The sequence below is a fragment of the Ascidiella aspersa genome, chromosome 5, assembly GCF_963924565.1.
Source record: "Ascidiella aspersa chromosome 5, kaAscAspe10.2, whole genome shotgun sequence".
Classification (NCBI taxonomy): domain Eukaryota; kingdom Metazoa; phylum Chordata; class Ascidiacea; order Phlebobranchia; family Ascidiidae; genus Ascidiella; species Ascidiella aspersa.
This window is the reverse complement of record NC_139451.1, coordinates 30,222,054-30,246,481: the sequence shown is the minus strand read 5'-3', so window position 1 is coordinate 30,246,481 and position 24,428 is coordinate 30,222,054. Positions and strand designations below refer to the sequence as shown.

Below are 24,428 nucleotides of genomic sequence, written 5' to 3'. Positions count from 1 at the left end.
TTAGATTTAAGGAATCAACCCGTCTTATATGAGGTTTAATCTGTTTACATTTCGGGAAACTTGTTTAAGACCTTTGTAATGTTAGGGGCCATGTATGATTATTAACAGTTTTAAATAATTAGTTTTTGTTTTTTTTGTTATGTTTGTTCTACACTTACAATTTATAAAGCACTTTTAAATAATTAACCTTAAGTACTAACTCCGGTTTAGAATTTCAAAAACACTAGACGTAAAAGCCCAATAATGTAACTTCATAAAAATAACTGACTCGAATATTGTCTCCAATCGCCAAAATAATGGTTTAAAAGAATTATGTTGCTTAAATACGCAGTAACTAATTCCAAGACACCGCTACGGAAACCCATAAGCTTTAAAGCACAGAAACAAACCTTAAGATCGTGGTAAAGGTAAAGCCCCAATCAGAAAATGACGTCACTCAAACTCCGAGGCAGATTTACGAGAAAACGTCGCCAATCACTCTCAAAAGAGGTTTACGCACATAACAAAAACGGCTGGCCAGTGTGAGCGTGTGTGATGTATCGAGCTTCAGCATTCAAAACGCATACATTGACTCTAAGCCAACCGATTAAAATTTGAAAGAGCGACAAAAGGGAACTCTTGTCATTTGGCACCTTTTGTCGCCTGATGCGATCCAAGTCACTTGAAGTGGTCGTAAAGTGTCACTATACGAAAACCAACGCCCCTAGGAGCCATAAGGCCGGTACAGCGAGCCAGCCACGTTCAAGGATATAGAGATTGCCAATGAGCGCCGCCAAGGCGCACGCCACAATGCTGCCGTGTATGCTTAAGGGGAAGGCGACTATTTACACGGCTACTGAACGATCTTAGAGCAAATATGAGTTGCCTTGCCTTCACCTGCCTGTGATCTTCAACAAATAGGTGTACATGCCCTTGGGGTGCTGTTTGATCAGGAGAAACACCCCCCCTGTTTCTGAGTTAGGGGGTAAGGGGGTTAAGTGCGGTTTTATCTTGACGCGTATGCGCATGCGCAAAATAGATCGATCAACCGTGGGCTGAACACGTGTAAGATTAAATCTTCACGTTCTGGTAAAATATAGTATTGCTTGGGCGTGCTTATTTAAAATCGCAAAGAATTAGGTATCTATTTGGAAATAGTTAGTCTACTACACCCTACCGCGTAACTGTGGATGCTGGTTTAATTTGAGTAGTAGAACTAAGAAATGTAGAACTTTAATTGAGCGCAGGTATTTTTTACAAATTCGCCTTAGTTTTTTTTTAGCCCCAATTTATCACAAAGTTGCGAATAAATGTTAATTGCTTTTTTAATAACCTTAAAGAAAAGAATAATGCGATCTGTTGAAGTTTCCGGTTTAGAAACTATTGATAAGTTCTCAAAACCGTATAAATAAAGGAATATTTTTAAATATCATAGTTTTTCTACAATTAATACGTTTTGGAACACTGTAAAAAGCGACATGCTTTATTGTTCAATCATTTCGGCAATTGCTCATGCCATCATCAGTGATAAAAGCCACAGTTACACCCGTTTATATACACTTAGTCGCATAAAGGAATGATAAAAAGGTGCAAAACAAGCGTCGCAAAAACGATAGATAAAAAGGTGCGCAAACTCGCAGGTGGCTTACACCTCGCTTCTGCGCACCATTTTATTATTTTCACCATTATTACGTTATTTTCACCATTAATACGTTTTGTTTTTGTAAACTGGGTTTATTAACAGAGCCCTCGCACATTATCTTTTAGTCAATACCGCCTTGGAAAGTAAGTTATGACAAATCGTAGCCGAAGCAATTCAGCCTGTCTACGAATGAATAGCCCAGACAGGAAGCCTGGTTAACGATTGTCCGATCAAATTTAGGCGAAAACTTTTTCGTGGCGTCGACGTTTATACGGATATTGGGTTCAATTTAGCTCCATACGACTATCACGTTGATCGAGGGTAATTAAGGCTCGATATGATAGCAGCAATTTCCCATATAGGCGCCGTATTCAGCACCTGTCGTATATTATTGCCGTTATGACAGCGGGTGAATTATATTAGGATGCGGTATAGTTAAAGGCGAAGTTAAGCCTATATAATGCTGCACTGGTTGTATAAAGTGTCGTCAGTAAAGTGTATCTGATTGATTTGCAATGATACTCCAGCAGTGTAGTGTTTACAAACTAATATAGAAACAATAAAATCTTGTTCGAGTGATTTTACCCCAAAATACTGTAACATGAAAAACGTGCAGTTAGGTTAATACCTGATGCGGTATTGTTTACAATAATAATAATAGATGTAGCATCAGGTGGTTGACAGCACACTAATTATTAAAAACTAATAAAATATTTTTGTTTACTAATTACCCACTTGGTAAGCATTACAATTTGCAGAATTACAATTTTTGAGCCATTTTGTTGCTTATTTATAGTTATTGTTTTAGTTTGACGCAGACGGAAAATGTTAGGAAACCTCTGATTTCAAATTTTTAAACTAATTCAAATCTAACCATCATATTTTAAAGATTCTTTAGGTGTTTACCACAGTTCAATAAGCATGTTGAAATATGCTAAAAGTTCTATTTGGTTGTATAAACGTGTTGGCCAAGATATCACCAAGCAAACAACAATAAAACACCCAAGTTCAAGTGTAACTAGGATGCGGCCATTTTGTGCCGATTCTGCGCATCTGTAAACACAGCACAGCAAAGGTGCTGTCTGCTAGATATGTAACCACTAACTGGTTACAGCACAGCACCGCGTGAACAAATCTTCACATTTTGCCGCACAGCGCGTACCAGCATTTTTTTTTCATTAGTCATTTAAAGTAAAACAGAAAGTATAGTTAAAAATAGATTTCGGTAAAATGTAAGCCTATTGCCGTCTTTGTGGCTTGATTCCAATTACTGGTGATCAACATAATGGGACCTTAAGTTAGTTTTTTAAGCAAATTGCTTAAGATTACTTATAAATGACAATCGAGACTCGTCCACTTAAAGTAGCAAATGTAAAGATTTGGTGTTAAAGTTGCAAAACCCACACATGTTAGATAAGCACAGTGTAAAAAGGTTTATCTATTAGCCTTTATTGCTCTGCATAGGCAATACAAAAGTTCAGCCAAAATTCAGCCTAATTTTTTCTACAGTTGGTAATTGAATTTCGGCAAACACAAAGTTCATTATAAACAACTGTGCTAATGCCATAACAGAACATTATTTTTTTTACTCAAGAGTGGCCCATTAATACGCTTACGTTTTACCAAAATCCATGTTTAAACTACTTGGTGTTTCACCTTAAATGACTAATGAAAACAATGCTGGTATACAGCACGCGCTATGCATACGATGTTATAGTAGGATTAGCTACTGCTGTACAGCGCTTGATTCCGTTTGAGCTACTGGAAACAGGAGGAGACGTTTAGTATTTGGAAAAAGTAACGGAAAGACAGCATTCGCGTTTCGAGCAAATTGGGAAGCGGATTCCGCCCAACTACTTCTGCCAGGCGTTCGCGTAATTAATTGATCATCACAGCCCGATATACTATCTGCTGCTCTGTGCCATTGGATACCCTTTCCTGCCTTTTTTGCGTGTGCTTTCGTTGACGTAGCGTTGTACAATACAATATTTCGCTGCTATGTTAACGTAGTAAGAATATCAAAGCTTATAAAGAACGCAGGTAGCCTTTTTTAGCGTTTCTAGACGCATAACTGCGGTTGCCCCAAAAGCAAACTAAAAAAAACTTCGTAATTTAAGGGTTTTACATCTGTAATAATATTTAAGATATTTTAGCAGTTTATACTTTCTTGTTCTCCTTGCTTAAAAAAACAAAGAAATGGTAAGAATTTTTTTAAATTCAAACTAACTAATTAACTTGTTGCCATTTTGAAAGGCGAATTTCGGAAACGTTAATGATTTAAGGCAGGCTGAATTATCAACTGTAAAAACATTAAAAAAGTTTAAAATGCCACCTACTTCTTTATGGGTTTTAATATTCTTACTACGTCTAAAAACAACCTCCAGCCATTATGCTCTAAATATTAGCTCAAACTACAATGGGTATCAGTCCTGCGAGCGACTTTGCATCAAATCGTTTAAAATGAAGTATATTTTGCCTCGTATCATTGCGAGCAGGGACCTTCATTAAAAAACAGTTTTATTGACTTAAATCAATACTGTCACCTTATCCAAGTATTTTGGATTTATACTCAGTTCCCCTAATTGGGATAAACTTTGCAAATTGTTGGAAACCTCGAAAAAACTCTGACTTATAATTTTTCACATTATGAAAATTAGTGGATTAAAGTTTGCTGGATTTTTGTGCAACCGCGTTAAATTTTGTATTGACTTTACAATGAAATATAGTATTTCTAGGCTAGACTATTTTTGCAAAATCGTTGGATGGGATTTGTGTATAAAATGAAATTGGCTTGAATCTTTTGCAAATATTTAAAATCAAAGCAGCTGGGCACAAGATATTTGTGCAGCTTGTAAACATAGCTTTTTCGAGGCAAAAGTCTCACAGGCGCCTCGCATATACAATGATCACGAATTCAGCTGCAAATTGTGATCACGAATTGGCACAGCTTTACCAAAGCGTTCTATTCAGAGAGAATTTTAGCAAAAACATTTCAGCTGCAGCACGAACTAAACTGAAATACAAAGAATGTGCAAGCTGATAAAGTTTTACATTTCGAATTGTGTCTAGTCTAATATTGGAACACATAGACGTTTTGAATATGCTTAACCAAAATATATTATTTTGTAACTTTACGTCCAGGACAAATCATTGGCTTAAGTTATTACATTATACTGGCTTACTTTCGTATTGAGATCTAGAGTTCTTAAAAATGCAAAAAACGTGTCTTTTTACCAGTGTTGTTAAAAGTCATTTAATTACTGTAAGTCCCAGTCAAATATTTTGCAAATTAACTTTAGTCCAAGTTAGGTCATTCTGAATAAATAGTCTAGTCCATATCATTTCAATGGCAAGCCAATTTAAAGTCTAGTCATTGGAATTAAAATGCAACGATTTCAACTAAAAATGCATTCACTTCAGGAACGAACCACTCAAACAAAACAAATATCATGTTAGCTATTTGACACCAAAAGAGCAGTAGATACCCAAATTTTTATCACAATTGTGCATAATTAAAATACCGAATTTTTATCCAGTCATTGCGAAATTTTCTCCAGTCTATAAGTCTTTAGTATACAAAACAGTTGAGTCAAGCCAAGTCATTTAAAAATTATGACTTAAATGCGTTTAAGTAAAGTCATTGACCTAAGTCATTACAACCTCACTTATTTTCCACATAACAAAAACATACGAAAAATTAACAAGGGTGCTTTAGATTTTCGCCTTTCGTCCTAAATCTTTAAGTACTTAAATGCCTTTAAGTAAAGTCATTGACTTTAGTAATTACAACATCGCGTTCTTTCACATAAAAACATAAGGACAAGGATGCTCATGATTTTAGCCTCTCGTCTATTATTCACCCACTAGGCCTAGACAACCTGCAATGACTGGCATCAGCTGCAAGCCGTCCGATCAGTGTCGCTCTGATAAATGGTGGACATTCGTCAAAACGTCCAAGATTGGTCAGCTACAGCCGGCAGAGTGACCGGTACTTTGCGAAAGCTCAAGCCAAACCGGGTTTAGAACGTGAACGCAGGTGTTCAAGCGAAAAAAATCATTAGCGGACGATTTGAGCGGCAAGTGTTGCTAAGGATGCTATAGTTTTTCGTTTGCAGCTGCTGTGGGGTTTATTTGGCTGTCTCAGGTGTCTGGGCTTGTTCTAGGTGGAATGGAAACTTGACAGCAGAAAATGACTCTTTTAGGGTATATTGGGTAATTTGTTTGCTAGACTGTAGCTATTGCTTTGGTGTAACTTTAAAGCAATGGTTTATAACTTAGTCAGAAAAAAAAACAGAATCTTTCGCAGCACACTTTCTATTTAAAGCATTTCGATCGCATTAGTGTTTATTATTAGTGTTTCTGCTGATAAATAGTGGACATTCAAATCTTAAATGCTTTCCTGTATTTTATATAGAATAAAAATAATTAACATTCCAAAATATTGAAGTTTAATCGCACACCTAGGAAATAAATTATATAAGAAATCTTAAGGATTGAAAAACGAAATTATGTAATGTTGGTTGTATATTATATCACAAAAAGCATCTATGGTAAAAGTCAAGCTGGCAAAACCAAAACCTCAAAATAAATCTTTGTGAAAGTGTCAATGAACTGAAACAGTCTGGAGTTATACAAAATAGCAAATAGAGGCGGTAAAATCTGAATCAATATCGTTCTGGTCACAAAAAGGTTTAAGATGAGAATAATTAGAAGCGCTAATCCTCGTGTTGACACTGGCCACATTTGGTTGTCACCGCTGGCCAACAACCCCCACCCCTCGGTGGGTAAACAGACCCTATATGGCCCCTTAAAAGGTGTCGTCGTCCACATTTTTTAGGCAAACAGGTGATGGCGTGCTTCAGAATCAATTGACTGTGAACGACTGGTCGTTTGACGTTGGAGACTTATATGGTGATTTTTTGTCGACTTTTGTTACATATGCGTAAAGTTTGCGTCGTATTTTTTGTCGTCATAATTAAACTTTCGTTAAATGTGAAGATTGTTTTATGTGTTTGTAAATTGTCCTAAACCCAATATTTCTTCAAACAAATATATATTTTACCCCTATTTACTCTATATTTTTTTCTTATATATTTACCCTATATTTACTCAAAAAAAATAATGTCAAATAGTGACATTGAATATCAACAACATTAAATATGAAAACTATATAAAAAAAAACGTACATCTGCAATTTTTAATTTTAGAGTTTTTTTATTTTTATTTATGAGGGGCTGCCATATAAATCTGTGTTCTTAGAGTGGCTGTTTGTTTGGTTAAAATGAAATATTTTTAACAAAATTAGCTTTCGCACAGACATTCTTGAATTGGACTGTGCTTTGAGTAGTTAATATTAGTTAAATTGTGTAGACGTACACCAAAAGCATAATATGAAACCTCTTGTATGGATGTTAAGTTAAAACATATCCAAAAAGGTTTAAACAACTGATCAAACTCAGAACCAAGCGTATTTAAATTGGAAGTGCAATACAAGATTTGGCAAGGAGATTAGGTAATAAATTTTAGGCTGTGGCCAATAACAAACTTAAGCAGCGTGTTTGCGATTCGTTGAACTGAACATTCGTCTCAAGGAAGATCTCCGGTCGCACAAAAAGGAGGTCAAAAGTTTGCGCAGGTAAAACAATGCGGAAAAGCTGGTTTTACACACACCTGTAGTTCCACAAACACGCACATACATACACACACAGTCCCACAAACACACACACAGCCGACGGTTTGTGATTTCAACAAAGGACGGGGATTCGCTTACAACATTCGACGTCTACCTGAGAAAGCGCTAAGAAAAGAACGAAGAAAAAGAAATTGTGATTCAGATCGCTTTTACAAGCGCCCATCCCGCTGCAGTAGCCTTGCGATGTCAATCTGAGACTTACGGTCCCAGCCATAGAAGGCTAAATCTACCAGTTAAGGTGGTTTATATCACGTTTAGTTACTCTATTTAATCCAACAAAAAACGCAATGACTCCTTATGTGGACTGGTGGGCTCTCCTGTCACCTTTTGGTTTAAAACCAAAATGAACCTTATATTACGCAAAAGCAAATTAAATATGCCACTACTTTAAATTATTTTTATTTGTTTAATAAATCTTTATTTGACTTGTGTCTTGTGGACATTTGGAATTTTAGTTAAATCGTTAAAAGTATGTGTTTTTTTTACTTTTAGGGGTTGCTACTGTTTTGTGCAGCACGAGGTTGTTAATAAACTGTCCTATTTCTTATTGCTAATTACTTCCTTTGTTATTGAATTGGTATTGCAATGACGTGTTTGGAACTTGACTTTATATTTGTAAAAAAAAAGTTTTTGTTTTGAAAATAAAAAACTAGAAATTCAGTTATTTTAAAAAGCTCAAAACCAAGTACATACAAAAATTTAGTAACTTAGAAATGATTAGGCGCAAAGAAACTTTAATTTTTAGTTAGTACTATTTTTTTTTCAATCAGGTTATAAATCATTAAGGGTTAAAACTATTGCTTTTAAAGCAAACACTTGGGACTTATTACAAGATAACTATACTATTATTTAAGTTGGTTTGCAAATGACCCGTATAGAACACATCACAACGCAACCCTAAAGTAAAAAAACAAAACATGTCCTCCGTTGTCCTCCCGCATTCATGTGTGACGTGACACACAACTATACCACCAGCATCACCAGTGGCATCATACAATCCCGCCAGGTGACTGATGATCGTCTTCCTGGCTCAGTGGCAGCCCGGTGCTCACTGGCAGGAACTCAGAGAGGTAGGGGGAGGCTGCTGGCAGCCCTGTGCGGCCAAAAAACGCCGTGCATCGTCGGTTTCCGCAGTGTACATAGTTGTGCATTGTGTGTATATACGGTGCGCGCACTTTGCGCTGTTGTTACGGGTTGCAAACTTTCACCAATCATGCTACTGCCGCTGTTTCTGTTTTATCTTTCGTTTAACCCAGGGGTTCGTAAAATGGGGTAAATAGACCCCTTTGGGTACATGAACTAGTTTTAAGGGGCCCATGAAGACCTAATTAACCTGTTATTTAGGCAATCTATTTTTCAAATAATAGTGTAAGCTATAGTTAAAAATAAAACGTTTTTGCACTGAATATACTTGGACTTCATTTCATTCACATTTTTCGGACCAAAATCATTACATATATGAAGTCTGTTTGTATTATGACGTCACCCCTAAAAATGTCGTGCCTACACTGGTCCACAAGGAGCAAAACAAATTTGTAGGTAAACGCGCAAAAAAAAGTTGTTTATGCACGATCTACTGAGTGTTTGAGCCGCGCACAATAACCCCTGCTATTGTGAACGCACAATAACCCCTGCTATTGTGTTTATCCTGGGTACAGTGTCACCCTACTCCACATCATCTGAATAGGAACCACAAATGTTTGTAAAGGTATAAGGCACCTTTATTTAAAACACAGAATACTAGAGTTACGCCGAAATTGGCATCATTTTTTCTGGATAAAATAAAGGCTTTCTATTTTTTTTATTTTACTAGTCTCAATTTTGTTTCAATAAAAATATCAAAGCCATAATAATCGATAAAATCGACATTTCGCAATTTCAGACGTTTCAGCAATACCTCATGACATCATCAGTGTAAAAATCAAGTCACTTGATTAGCGAAAAATAAAAAGAGAAATGTCGATTTTATCGAATATTATGGCTTTGATATTTTTTGGATTATGTTCCAAAGTTCATTTCTGTTTAATCTTTTTTTATGAACCTCAGTTCCTTGTCAACAGCGCATTTTTTATCAAAAACAGACACATAAAAGACATACAGACAAACACATTCGCACACAGTTATGCCAACTTAGTTGTTTGCACATAGAACATCAGCCGTCGTGAATTTATTTTTAGTACAACCACACATAATTGGTATCCCAGTTTTTAGGCAAAATCCACACAAAATAAGACAGACACATACGTATTTTAACAACTCCCCCCAAAAAACTAAACACACAGTGTTGTTTTAGCGTAGGCCCTATTGCTTAGAGACTAGGGCAAACATTTACCGCCTTTGATTATTTTAAATTAAACATAACACGATTGTTTTCGCAAACCGCTGGCAAGCAAATAAATAATTTTGGGAAGTGAGCAAATAAATAATTTTGTGGATAAGTAATGGTCACTTGGTCTAAACAACAATCTACCGTTTGTTCAAAATACAAGAAAAAACTTTCTTCTAACTGTGTCCCACCAACGTAACCCGTATTAATTAAGTTAAAATATTCAGTGTTGATCTCCACAACGAGCTCAAACTTACGCAAACCTAATTGTTTGAAACAAATGGTTTTTTTTTATTTATTCGTTAACCCAGCCTTTTTAATAGGGTGTTTTGTTCACCAAAATACAACACACTTGGGCATATTAAATTAATAAAAAACACGCTACTTTTGCTATAGTTTATAAATAGGAAAACAAACCTTTGCGTTTTTTTAAAGAACACAAATCAAACTTATTTTTATTGTCGCTCACGTGTTTTTACATTTATCTTTCGCTTAACCCCGCATTCTTAGTAGTGCATGTTGTTAAATATAACACACACACTTAAGCATAATACAATAAATCAGTGCTGTAATGACTTTCAATACTTTAAACGTAAGTGCACTTAAGTCACTGTTTTCAAATGACTTAACTTGACTTAGGAAATTTAGACTAATGAATTGACTGGACTTGTTTTTTAGAGAAATGTCTTGTGTTGAAATTAAGTGTTTTCATTAGGAATTTTTTTTATAAAAGTGGGTTATTTATCTTGGGATTTGCAGAAAAAAAAATGTGTTTTCTGTGAGTTAGGTTTCGTGTTGTTTTTAGTTAAATCATTGCCTATAATAATCGGACGAGTTTACCAATTTAATGGTTTAAAGTTAAATTTTTTGACAAGGATTTGACTTTGTCTAATAATTGCTTAACTGGGACTTGACTTGGATCTATTTTTTTTTTCACAAATGACTTGACTGTAATTTAAATCATTTCAAAACTATTGTTTGATTTGTCTTTCGTCTAACCCAGCCTTTTTAATAGTACGTTTTGTTAACCAAAATACAACACACTTCGACAAATTCAATTAATAAAAAAACAAGTCGGAGTGCAAAGCAAAGTTTTCGTTTTTTAAAGTAAACTAATCCAAACTTCTCTTACCGTGGCTCACGTGGATCCTCTTCATCCAAGGATAAACAACCGGAGGAGCCGAGTCCTGTCCTCCTCTGCTCTTCTCCATGGACTCAAAGTCCTCCTCACTGATCCCGTTTTGCGAAGATGGCGAGTGGATGTTGGCGGAAGATAGAGGACTCGAGATCCTCCCGTTCCCAAGCTCTGCATCTCTGGAGGAGGCTCCGGACACTGAATGGCTCCTGTTGAGGAGATGCATCCCTTGCTGCATCCCAAGGTCGTCCTGGCCGTTGGAGGATCCCAAACCATTTGGATGGAAGAATGGCATCCCAAGAGGAGCCATGTCGGACTTTGGGAAGCCGTTTATCGCCTTTGGAGGCTTTGTCATCTCATGGACAACACTAGGTCCGTATCCTTTATGAAGGAACTCTGCCTCCGGGTTGTTTCCAAGATCCAGGGCTGACATTTTCGCTCTCTTTAAGAGTTTGAGAGCAAGAGAAGAAGTTACAGTAGAAATTAAGGTTTAAGATTTGGTTTGATGAGGGCTTAGTTTTGCCGCAGTTGGAAGACAGCAAACACCTGCCAAAACAAAAGCTGCTCATTATTTTGCGAATTAATCAGCTTGAACAATACTTAACATTTACTTCAATTCGTCATTATGAGTAAGTTATTTATTTCAATATAGTTTTTTTCTAGCTTGCACAAAAGTCACAATTTTTTATTGACCCTAACCTCCAAAAAAATATTATTTTTGCAGTGGTTTTTATTTTTTTAAGCAGAATTGAACAGAACTAGCGTCTCTAGAAACTTAAACCCAAAACCTGTGTAAACCAAAAAAATATTGGTTTATATTTAGGTTCTCTTGAAACTACGCTCTCTGGGACTATTTAAGGCAGTTCAATAATTTTGTGGCAATAGGCCTGCCTTCCACAAATCGAAATCTCTTGCTTATTAGTTGGTCAAGTAAGTATATTTGATGCAAGGGAAACTATGTGAAAGTGTTCGTCGGATCGACTGCAAAAGAGCCTGATAAATCGACCTTCTAATATTTGGTTAAAAGAAAAGGGTCGGTGGTTGCTGGTTGCTGGTTGCTGGTTGCTGGTTAAAACCGTATTCAACTGAAGTGATTTCGTTCCCCGAAATATCATTGTGTTGAGATAACGGCAAACTATCCGTAAAATGGCAAATTTGTTTTAACTGAGAATCTGATAAGTGTTGTTTATATTTCTATAAAGATTGACTCAAATCCCAACTGTATAAAAAGCCTACAATAACGTAAAAGGAAAATCACGACTAACCAAAGGAGAAATAATCAGAAAATAATTCAATCGAGAAACATACTGGCCTACTAGAGTTTTGTTGCGCAAACCGGAAAACAACCCTTGGATTAGCATGGCATCAAATTCATGCCAATTTTATTGTGAATATGCTGCCGTCTTTAAAGTTGCACCTAAGCATATCAGCAGAACTTAACAGCAACTGTGCAATTCGAAACAATTTTCTAACCTCTAAAGCTATGCTTCCAAGCCGCTATGCAAAGCCCCATTCTGCTGGGCGATAAAAAGCGGACCTCTGATGAGTTTTTAATTGCCCCCCCCCCCTCCTCACACCTAATAACCAACGCAGATTGCAAGCACTTGATGGACAAGCGGTGATGAAGCTAGTCTTTGCAACTGAATACACCGATTTGATTTAATAGCCTACCCCTGTTTGAGGCATATGTCGGCATTCAATTCCTCAACAATATAATGAGTGAAAGATATTAAAAAAACAAACTAATTTATTAGCGATAGGTCAGTTATTGTGATCGACATTTATCCGCTAAATGTTGAAAAGATAATCCTATCTTGATGATTTCTGATTTAAACCAAGTAAATTTGATGCATTTCTTTTAAATTATAGCATTTTGTTAGCTTACAAACGGATTCATTAATCTGGCTAACACAATTTTGGGGCTTCTTTTGTAAATTTAACAGTCTTCTTTTTCAAGTAGAACAACTGAACAAAACAATTGATCTAAACTGGTCTACATAGTGTTAGACCTATTTCGAATAATACATCACAGAGTAACCTTTGAAAATAACGGAGCGGCGCAAAAAACGGGGCTGACGTCGAATGTCTGCCATTTTGTAGAAATGCGCAAGGACATCTTCCAAAGGTAACTTTATTTAACACCCTCAAAGCCTGAAAGGTACTAATTTAGTGCAAATAAAACTACACAACTTATCGTGGCTGAATTACTTTTTTAGTCCAAAAAGTTGAGATGAAAGCTTGTTTGTCCTCCTAATCAAAACTCAGTTTTAAACCAAACAAAAATGGCCGCAGCAGAACACACGAAAAGTTTAGTAGGACCAGTGGAAGAGCTCTTTAGCTGCCGTCAACTTGACTAAACGTCGTCCATGTACGTTTCTCCGATCGCTTAATCAAGCTGCAGACTCTATAATATGTGGCGACTGGTTTCTTTGAAAAACTAACAAGGACCAATATAGTCGACGTTTTTTCCCGCAGAGTTAATCAACTGGCCGCGTTTCACGTTGTCGAAATACGCCGACCTTATCCTTTCTAGTTTCCGTGCCTTTTCGACAGTTATACACCCGTCTCGATTTCCCAAATGCGCTTAGCTCTTTGAAAAACACTTTTGCTGGTTGCGGAAATGAAATTACAAACGTTGTAACTCAGGAAATTAACCAACTAACAAAATAAAGTTTTTTTAGTTGTTGATTTTAATTGCAGATGTGCTTGTTAAAAATTGGTCTATATTCTCATTTTCTACTCTTTTGAATTAAGCTATAACAGCCGTCCAAATAATAAGAATTAGTCAATTTACAAAATAAACTGTAACTTTTGTTGTTGTTGTTGTTATGCATATTTACATTTAGTTTTAAAATGACTATATTTGTTTTGCTTCTTTTATGAATCAATCAAGTTTAATTTGAACAAAGACTGCTGTTATATGTTTTTTGCCTTAAAACATGCTCTACATAGGATTCCACGATATGCTACATTTTTTTACTAAACGCCTTTAACAAACGCACAATCCAATGTGAGAATTTACCGTTTTTTTCAAACTTGAAATTAGGACGAAATCATTGTGGACAGCCTAAGTAAATTTCAACTAAATATCGGGAGACCAGAATTAAACTTTAGGGAGTTTCTATCAATATTTTGCGTCTCTATTCAACACAACAGCTTTTACATATAGTTTGTTGCACTTACAACTCGCCAGTTCATTTGCACCAGTCCAATATTAAATCTATCACTCTCACATACAACTCGAAGGCTTTCGTTATCACTAGAAAAGCAAAAGTGCGAAAAACGTGCATACCATGTCGTCACAAAAGTGACCAGCCCCCACAAAAAAGCGTGATCCATTTGTTGAACGACCCGCCATTGAAAACACAACACGCAAAACCAGTTCTCTATCAATCAAAACTCGACCGCAAAAAATTAATCTCCAACGCGGCTGAAAGCGCCTCACAGCTACGCGTCCAAAGTCAAGTGGCCCTAACCTCGCCGATACAAATGGCTCAGCTGCATTTTAACCGGTTTTAGGGTTAAAAATTGAAACAGCACCCCTGCATACACACACAGCTGCACTTTTAGCTACAACAGTTATAAAAAACGCGTGTTTTTTCAGTGTTCGCGCTTGTTCTGACAGCTAATCGAGTAGCTCCTGTGAGTACATCACGTTGTGTACGTCTGCCAGCTTCTGCAACTTAAATCAATCGACGTCGAATTTTTCTCACTCTCTTTTCGCCCAGGCCCGACTCGGCGCGCTCTCACTTTTTTTCTGTGCTTTTTTGCTCGTCCCTTTTTTCCCCCGCGCGCGCTAATGACGTCACAATGTGGGCTGCAGGTCGCCGAACGTTGGTTGGTTAAAGCCGAATACCGAACGTTTCTGAAACGGTCGCTGGTCTAGTTTCCCTGGTCTAGTTTTTATCACATTTCGACTTTTATTGTTAACAATATTTGGGTTAGTGTGCGAGTTTGCATTTGGGTTTGGGTGAGTCAAGTATTATTTTTTATTTATTTTTATATATTTATGCCTTCCGCGCATTTTCAACTGTAACAACTCGTTTCGTTGCTGTGAAACAAAATGTGGTATGATTCTAAACCAGCGCCTTAAAACGTGGGTCGCCATCTTGTGCGAACGCATTTAACGTATCACGTTGTTTCACCTGAGCATTTCGCTGCGTGCTGATACCAGTTAATCAGGAGTTTTTTTTATTTTTTTGGAACATTGCACCTTGGCATATGAGTATACATTCTTTATTTAAACCGACCGTCTCATAATGTGTGTTAATAGGGTTTCAAATAGTTTGTTTTGTTCAAACTATAATTACTTCTAAACAAAGTGACATCACTAAAAACAGTTGCGACGTAACTATTTGATCACAAAGGCGGAATTCCATTAATAGCTGTCGCGCTATTCTGAACTTTTTCGAAGAAATTTTTTTACCGTTGTGACTGCTAATAATTACACAAGCGATGCCTTTAGATTGGTGGCTTTCTGTATTCCTGGGACCTCGTGGTTTTTACTGTTGCTGTGTTTCACCTGGTTTCAAAAGAAATCACTTTGCCCAAATTTACTTATATCTGATTGTACAACCTGGAAAACGTCAGCATAACGCTATTAGTAGCCATCATATACCACCACAGTCAACTCAAGAAGATCATACCAGCAAAACCTGAGTGAATTAACTACGAATGCAGCAGCAGTTTTACCCGCACCAAACGTTTTTTCTATACATTGGGTAGCTGACGAACAGTTTACCTCCGCTAAAAATTAATTAAAATAAACGGGACATTTTGCAACAGAAATTACCATATATAGAGTGAATAGAACAAAGCAGCACCAATCTCAACCTTTCTCGTGTTTGATATACATTATATTGCTGACAAAAATATCCTCAACATAAATTAAATACAAGTAAACAGCTTAAATCACCAGGTGTATACGCAATTAAGCCCTTTGCCCTGAAAAAGTCGACCTGTTTAAGGGTTACCAAACAAGCTATTTCGATAAATATTATCCTGACAGCAAAAATTTATATCTACACGCAAAGCTACATAGTTTTCAATGTTTCAAAGTCTCTTGCTTTGCAAGTCCCTCCAAAGAACACATGTGCGCTCTCAAATAGCACAGCCTTTTCGGCGTCAAATAAGTATTTCCCTAAAAAACGCATGTTCGTTGTCGAACTTCTTACTTTTGTACCAACAGTTTATATATCTACACCCAAATCTGCATGGCATTTATGACACTGCCTTTCCAGTGTCCCAAAGTCCCGCAATTCCCTAGAAAACACATATCCCATTGTCAAACTTTTTACTCCTGTAGCAACAGATTATATTTACACGCACAGCTGCACAGCCTTTTCAGTGTTCCAGTCTCAAAGTCCCTGCAATTTCCTAAAAACGTCATGTCGGTGAAACTTTTTACTCTTGCTCCAGTAGTTTATATATCTACACCCAAGGCTACATGGCATTTATGGCACCAGTCTTCCAATGTTCCAAAGTCCCTGTAAAGCCAACCAAAGAACATGTGTCCTGTTGTCAAACTTGTTACTCTTGTAACAACAGTTTATATATCTACACGCAAAACTGCATAACATTATGGCCTTTCCAACGGCCTAAAGTCCCTGCAATTCCCAGCAAAGAACTCATGTTCCGTTGCCAAAGGTTTTACTTTAGCAACAGTTTATATATCTACATGCAAAGCTACATGGCATTTATGGCACTGCCTGCCCAATGTTCCAAAGTCCTTGCAATTCCAACCAAAGAACACATGTCCCGCTGTCAAACATTTCCATTCTTGTCAGAAGCTACGAACGTGCCAGTGACGAGTTGTTTCTTTCCTCAAAGCACGAAGAAGACACGAAACAGCTTCCGAATTCGCTGCAAGCTTCGACATTTGACATTCCGCAAAAACAAGCTTCGTGCCAAACCCCGGAAAAAGCGGGAAATGCACCCGGCGACGTTTGCAATCCGACTCTTTAGCTTCTGTTTCTACCGGCCAGCGGTTTTCACCAAGTTGTATTTAACTGTTCTCCACTTCTTGTCAGTGTGAAACGCCCTACACTTCAGTTTTTATCACAGTTCGGTCGTTTTTATTATATAATATATTATAGATGTTGTCTCTAATATAGATCATTTTGGTGAAGATGCCGGGCTTTTATAATTTGTACCATGTTTAATACAGATGGCGGCCCTTTCAGCCATTTTGATCAGCAAATTTTCTAAAGCACTTATCCCCATTTTCTGACTATCCTTTACTTCTACTTGCAATTTTGGTTGATCTGTATCAATAGTAGTTATTCCATCTATCATTATTCACCGGAACCGCTTACACGACCAAAGAATATATTTTTAAAAACAATCTTGATCTATGTGAAGTTCCTTTTTTTAAACTTGACGCAGCTGTAATGAAACCACATTTGTAAAACTTTTTTTTTCAAACTTTTTACCTTTTTTGGTGTTTTACCGGTTGGTTGTGAACAAATGTAAACCAACATTGCTTTACCTAAGCTATGGCAAAAAGTATATGCTTCCATTAATCGAATGGTTCTTGCGTTGTTTTACGCACGGGACGGAATACAGGTTTGTTTCAACTGGCCACAACCTACTTTTGCGTGCTTAGCTGGCCGTGAAATTATCCAAAAAAAGCAATGTGATAGGTTTAGCAATGTAATGATGGAGCAAAACCATTTTCAAATTTTTGCTTATATTTTCATGCTTCTAAAAATAAGCAGTTTCGTTATAAAGTGGTATTTAAAAAGCATATTGGCAAATTTAAAAGCGTATATACAGGGTTTATTGAAGTCAAAATGAACAAATGCAGGCCAATGTTGCATTTCCCCATCCTTTGGTGAACGTATGCGTGCCTAAATCGAAGGATTTACGCGTGGTGCTGTATGATAACATGAAATTTGGAGTTTAAACAGCAAAGAAACCGAGGTTTTTAGAAGCCGAAATCGACAAATTTGACAACGCTTCCCAATGTTGCATTATCTAGATCTAGACTCTTAGAGCTTAGGCAAAAATACAGAAAACCGGAATAAAACCACAACACCTTTGTTACGTCACTTATATATTAATTCATTCTAGAGTATCTAACAATGATTTAAATTCAAACCAAACTAAGCCAAATCGAAGGATTTACGCGAGTTGTTGTACAGCGCACGGGATGAGACGCAGGTTTATTTGAACTGGCCAGAACCAGGCGCGCTCTTGGCGCCGTTCTCCCGCAGAGAGAGGGTCTTGGTCCGTTTCCTTGCTCGGCGCCTTCGGGCCGCCCAGGCGCACCCTTACCCGGCCTGGCGTCGCGCCCCCAGAAAAGGGGAAACGTCGCCGAGTTTTGACGGGAAATCAAGTGCGGTTTTCCGGTGCAAGACGACTCGCTTGCCTGTTCGCGGTCGCGCACGCTTTCGCTGTTTTTTCTGATGCCTTCGTGCAGTTTGTTTAACCTTTCTATACTTGCGTTCGTTTAAAGCTAATGTTATGCCCGCCAAACATAACCAAATATGTGGTAAGAATTGCAAAGCCTATATTATAGAAGTGTATATCATTTTGAAAGTTTCGAATATCTCCTCACGCTTTCGCTGTTTTTCCTGATGCCTTTGTGCAGTTCGTGTTTTTTTAACGTTTTACTTGCATTCGTTGAAAGCTAATCTTATGCCCGCCAAACGTCACCAAATATGTAGTAAGAATATCAAACCCTTTATAGAAGTGGATATCATTTTGAAAGTTTCAAATATATTGTGTAGAAAAATTAATAAGACATTATTCGAAATGTTATAAATGATGCCTATACTTCTGTATTGGTTTTAATATTCTTGCTATGTCTTACCACAACCCCGACCATTATGCGCCATCAGCAAATATCTTCAGAGTAGTTTGGAAATCAAATTTGAATCAAAAATGTAAATTTCTAACATTAAAGTGTAAGTCTGGAATGGTAAGCTTTAAGTGAATATTTTATTTTAGATTTCATAAGTATCCCTCTTTATTGGCCTTTGCCGTTGTTCACACACTTGTGTCCATCGATATATTCTTTTCGTCAGTTGATCGTCACATTCCACAAATTTCGTTTTATAAACGTCTTTAAAATCTGTAAGTTCTTTAACATTTCATTTCATTGGAGCACAATGGTTGTGGTTTGTAGCAAGGCATGCGAAGAATATCTAAGCCCATACAGAATTAGCTATCAATTTGAACGTTTTACGTCATTCACGTTTATGAATTGTGCTTTGTTTTTTATCAGAGCAATCCGAAAAGCACGACAAAACAAAGTGGTTTAAATAATCTGTTATGTTGGAATGAAAATTGTTTCTCCTTTATTTCGTCCCAAACTAAAATTGTTACACCCAACACTAAATCTCCACACGTCACATAAGGATTAATGGCTTAAGGTGGTCAATCAGACTATAGTGTTTTAAGTTAGGCTCGCATTCGGCGAACGCCAAAGTTCCACAAAACGGTTGAATGTATTTTGTTTCATATAGTGATCCCACTATAGATCAAACTTTATCGCCCAAGTGGATTTTCTGGAAAGTTTGAATCCAAGAGTTTGCAACAGGGGTTCTTAAACGTTTTACACCGCGCACCTATAAAACCAATTTTTGGTTTACGTAGAGTATGGAAGAGTTCTGACATGTCGTCCTAAGTCGATGTCATTAAATAAGTAAGAAATTTTCTTTTTTCGTCGAACATAGATAAATCTGAAGTGCGTGATTAGTTTTTTGTTTCACGAAAAACTCGACCAAGCGCATAAACCTAGATCCCTGTCGAAAAATATTTGGGCTCTGGTCTAGAATTCTACCACAGTCACAATATTTGAGTTAGGGTGCGAGTTAGCAAAAACAGAAAGTCGAACCAATTTAGCTCAAAAACTTCAGATCCAAAAGACAAAGTAAAATGGTAATTGTTTTTTAACGCCTCGCATTCGAATCGAAACACAAGATCCTTGTTTGGGAATGAAAGTATTACAAGGCCATGGCTTAAAACTTGCGTAAGACTGACGTATAACGGTCAGTTGTTTAATAACGCAAATTGTCGCGTGATCTCTTCAGGAAAACGCCGTGTCCCTAAAAAAAATGGTTGCTATAAAACCGTCACAATTATTATAGTTTGGGGATAAAATTGTAACGAAACCGTGCACGGAAACTTAATTTCACGTATATTTTCGTTGTATCGTGTGAGCAAGCCAGTGGCGTACGGGCTGTATAGAAAACTTACTTGATTAAGCTTAGAAGCAAAGTGATTGAACACAAATGAGCAATCCGCGTTAAAGTTAAAACGAGCCGTTTCACGACTGTTATGTAATTCGGCCAACGCATCGCCGTCAAATCTATACGGAAAGCAAAATCGATTGTTGCCATTTCATGAAAGATAAACTTTAAAACCCAGGTCCAATCGCACTTTTTCCCCTGGTTTAAACATTCTACATAATAATAATCCACCAGGCTTGTTTATTGGCAACGTTTTAACATGGTTTCTCATCGTTTAATTAGTTTTAGGGCTTTTTTCTGCTTTAACGCTGTAATTTTTGGTCTTGTTATTATAGTCCAGTTATAGTCCAGTGTTTCTTAACCGGGGTGCCACTTCTAACCCTCAACGGTGCCGCGACGTATTTCAAAATCATTAGGAATCTGTTTTTTGCTCAACCCTTACAACTTTTTGTGTAAGAATAGAGTGTACAAAATCCAATTATAACTTCCTACGTTGTGTAGAATTGATCTGTGTTGTTCCAGTTCTGTTTATTATGACAGTTTAGTGAATTACCTAGGGAAAAAATCTTATAGGGGTGCAGTAATCTATTTATTATTTCTGAGGGGTGCCGCTAGCCATAAAAGGCTGAGAAACACTGGTTTAGTCATATTTTTCCTTTAAAATTTATACAAAATATGAGGCCAATTTGTTTTCCGTATTCGTAAACTCACAACCCGTTAAAGTTTGCCTCAAAACCCACCTTGAGGATATTATACAGTACACGCTGTTTCTTGTCGTCGACCAGTTTTCTAACCTCTTAGTTGTCGGCGCGACATCTGAAAGTTACACGCTGCGGCTTAGATTTCCGCAAATCAAGCTAACTTATGCCGCTGCTTGTTGCAGTGGTAAGGGGGGAGGGTTAAACTCAGGAAACCCGCGGTTTTCTGGCGTGATTGCGGTCTCTAAACTCGCTCGATCAACGCGCCAAGTGAAACCGCGTGCGCCCTCATAAGTCGCAGAAAACTCTGGAAAACTTTAGGAAAACTTAGCATAAGAGCTATACGTCATACCGTTGCTTTGCACCATATTTAAAATGAATAGAGATTTTCCGATCGTTCACTTTGATACTCGATCGTATGGACTTTGATACTCATTCTACGTCCAACTACAACCTCCAGCCATTATCGTATAATTTATGCCAAACGTTCAAAATGCTACCTACTTCTATAAGGGCTTTGATATTCCAACTATGACGGCTTACTGAAACCACCAATCTTTATTCTCCAGAGATACACGTGCGACTCCGATAAGGTTACATGCGGCCCTTCTATATGTATAATAATAGAGAGGTGTCGTGTGACACCTTAATTACACAAACGATATTATTTTTTAATAGTCCCTTGTCACCCTGGTGTACAACTGTACATACTGTATGCAAAACTGCAGTGAATGTTTAAAACACGCCAACCAGAACACAATATTTGGCTATTGTGGGGGCGCTATCTGCACTGGCATGCATACGATAGGTAGACGTGGAATTTTTTGCACAGATGTTCATTTTGGCGTTTTATTTTGATTTTTGCCCGAACCCAATTTGATTTCGGTGTACTTCCCCCCGTATTACCCCTTAAACCCCTAAATTTTGGATTAAGCAAAATTGACTGTGATTGGTTTTCAACGAATAAAAATATATATTTTTTAATTTTATGACGTATAATTTCAAAGTTGTTGCTATTTAACGTTTTGATGACGTCATCGTTAAAAGTCGTAAACTACTAGCACAATAATTTCAGGAGCAACGTTTAGTAAAACTCTACGATATCGTAATTTGTAACCCTTTTTTAATTTCTGTGCTAAGGCCCCCGCAACAAGGTACTTAAAATTTTACAACGGTTAACCAATTCTATGCGCTTCTTTATTAAACTACTGAAATTAAAATGCGGTTTGCAAGCTAAAAAGTTTGTCTACCCCATGTGTTAAACGGTTGACATATGTCTTAAGTTTAATGAAATACAAATTGAACGCGGCCCATGTATAAGTTTGACCATTTCTCTTTAGTTTTGGATAAAATGAAAAATATAAGACCGTCAATAAGTCTTCCTCTAACCCCCTGGAGTCCGCCAAGTAAGTGCAGGCGTTTAAAACGAATAAGTTCATGGAATAATTTGTTCACCTCCAAAGACAACAAGCTGTATCCGTATTATTTAACATTCTCCTTGGATCGGTGATTTTTATTATATTACGACATGTTAATGACTAAAACATCACTCGGGGTTCGTCATACAATGTGTTTTTTTGTGAAAAGTTTTAGAATCACCGTTTGACGGTATTAACGCGCTCCGCACAATTTCGTCCTTCAACAATTGTCGGTGTCCAATCAACTGAGAAATGTAAACCGGGTTGTCCCGGAACAGTTACGTCATCAAATATCGTGACGTAATCGCATTTGCGTCAAACGAACGACCTCAGTTGTACCTTTAATCGGCCACTGAGTGAAACTAAATCAAGGAAAATCATAGACAGCTAAAACAAATATATATATATTTGACTACAGTGTGCTGATATGGGGCTAAATGTCACCTATGTTGCACTATACACGAAGCATATAACCAAAAACTATGTTTTTTGTCACTCTTGAGCATGAAACTATGATTAAATGCTTTTAAGAGTATTGGGTTTGCTAACGTAAAAAAATGTTTTCTATGGAACGCTTAGTGTTTTAATATTCTAATTTCTTGGTATTTTAAGTCAGATTATATCCTTCAAGGTAAGAAGTCCCTGTGATCTCTACCCTTTATCGAAGGTTGCTTTAAAATCAGTACGATTAAATGAAAATGAAAAGCAATTGGTTGGTCATGTTTACCAAAAAAACGAAACTGCAGATAAAAGTTAGAAAAACAATGTTTTTGAATGAGCTGACCATAGGAGCCATCTCCTTTACACGACATATATTGTATGTTGCTTGTTTAGCACGTGTTTCACGAATAAAATACCTACGAAAAAACGGCTTTAAAGCACGTGTATGGTATTGTTGGACCCCTAGAAAACTTAAAAAAATTAATGATTGAATAAAGGTGGACAACCTTATAAATTTTCCTATATACATCGAACTTAAAAAGCAAAAAATGTAAAGGTTAAGCGAAATAAAAAAATATAGGCTTGGTTTATTATAGGGATAGCGTAATTAATCATTGTATACGACTGTTTTTTGCATTTAATTTATATAAGCCTATAAGAGGCGCATTGCGATCGAATACACAACCAGAAAAACAACATAACACGCTCTGGGCGTTGTAGAATAGCGAACTAACAAGTTGAAAATGTGGCACGCAAAAACAAGCGACCATACAGCAGCGTGATGAACTTACTGCGAATTTTAAGGGCGCGGAATAAAACCGCACGCCATCAAAATCCCCCGCAAGCTCTCTGGCGTTAAGCTCAGCACCACAACTAATGAGACCCGGAAGTGGCCATATATAGGACGAAATTAATGACGAGAGTGCGGTTTCAGTGCTCAATGCACAGCCAGCGCCAATTCCAGCAAAGTTCGTTTATTTGGCTTAAGTTTTAGTTTTTCGCAAACCTACCATAAGAGTTATTAATAACCTCGCGATAACCCCCGTTTTAATCTGCCTGTCGCTTTGCCGTAACTGTATAGTTTGTCTTCATAAATTATCCAAATGCTAAGGAAAGGGCAATTAGTTTGAACTAATGGACTCTATCTTTCATTTTTGACTGATTAAAGGTTTTTACACATTTGCTTTTTTCTATTTTACCCCAAACTGCCAATCTTTGGTTGTTTTTTGTGCAATGTTTTAATCTAATAACAATGAAAAATACCATTTCAACCCTGTTGTTGTCTCAGTTTCAATTGGCGCTGTGTTTGTATTTCAAACCCAAAGACGGAAAACCTAATTTTTACACGGTGTAATATATATGTTTTTGCATTAATTCACAAGACAATTTGCACATAACACTTTTAAGTTTAAAGCCAAACATTTAAATGTAATACGTTATTTTATGTTAAATATTTTTGTTAGGCTCCTGATGTCGTGATATTGCTAAACCAAACAGAAACCAAGGAATTTTTTAACCAATTAAATTTAAAATTCTGGTTTACTTATCACTATTCGAACCTTTAAGTTAATTTTATTTTATAGCACTTTTACGATATTTTTGTGAAAAATGTTTTATCATGCCCAGTCAAAACTTGCTTTACGCTTATGGAAGGAAAGCAGCACATTTGTACAAAAATGCACAATACTTTAAGCGGTTGGTTCGTTTTTGTAGCTATTTTAGATGCGGCCTGATCCTTTTTTTAGGACCTAAGGCCGCTAATGTCGGCCTGGACAATACTTGCACGCGTAGAACAATGGCGTCGCGTGCCAGCAGTCGTTTCTTACAAACAACGCTCTCAGTTAGCACGCGCTTATTGCAACTATTGGCACGTGCCACCGGAAAAGGGAAAAGAGCCATTCAA

The 24,428-nt window shown here is 37.0% G+C and overlaps 1 protein-coding gene across 1 annotated transcript in view; it reads right to left on the bottom strand.

The window, feature by feature from the left end:
• Positions 1 to 11,312, bottom strand: part of LOC146146306 (uncharacterized) — a 30,704-nt gene extending 19,392 nt beyond the window's left edge. Inside the window, exon 1 of the mRNA XM_083389844.1 lies at positions 10,772 to 11,312. Coding sequence (XP_083245970.1) covers positions 10,772 to 11,207 — 436 coding nt within the window. The 5' untranslated portion in view covers positions 11,208 to 11,312. The remainder of the gene's footprint in view (positions 1 to 10,771) is intronic.
• Positions 11,313 to 24,428: the final 13,116 nt, after the last annotated feature.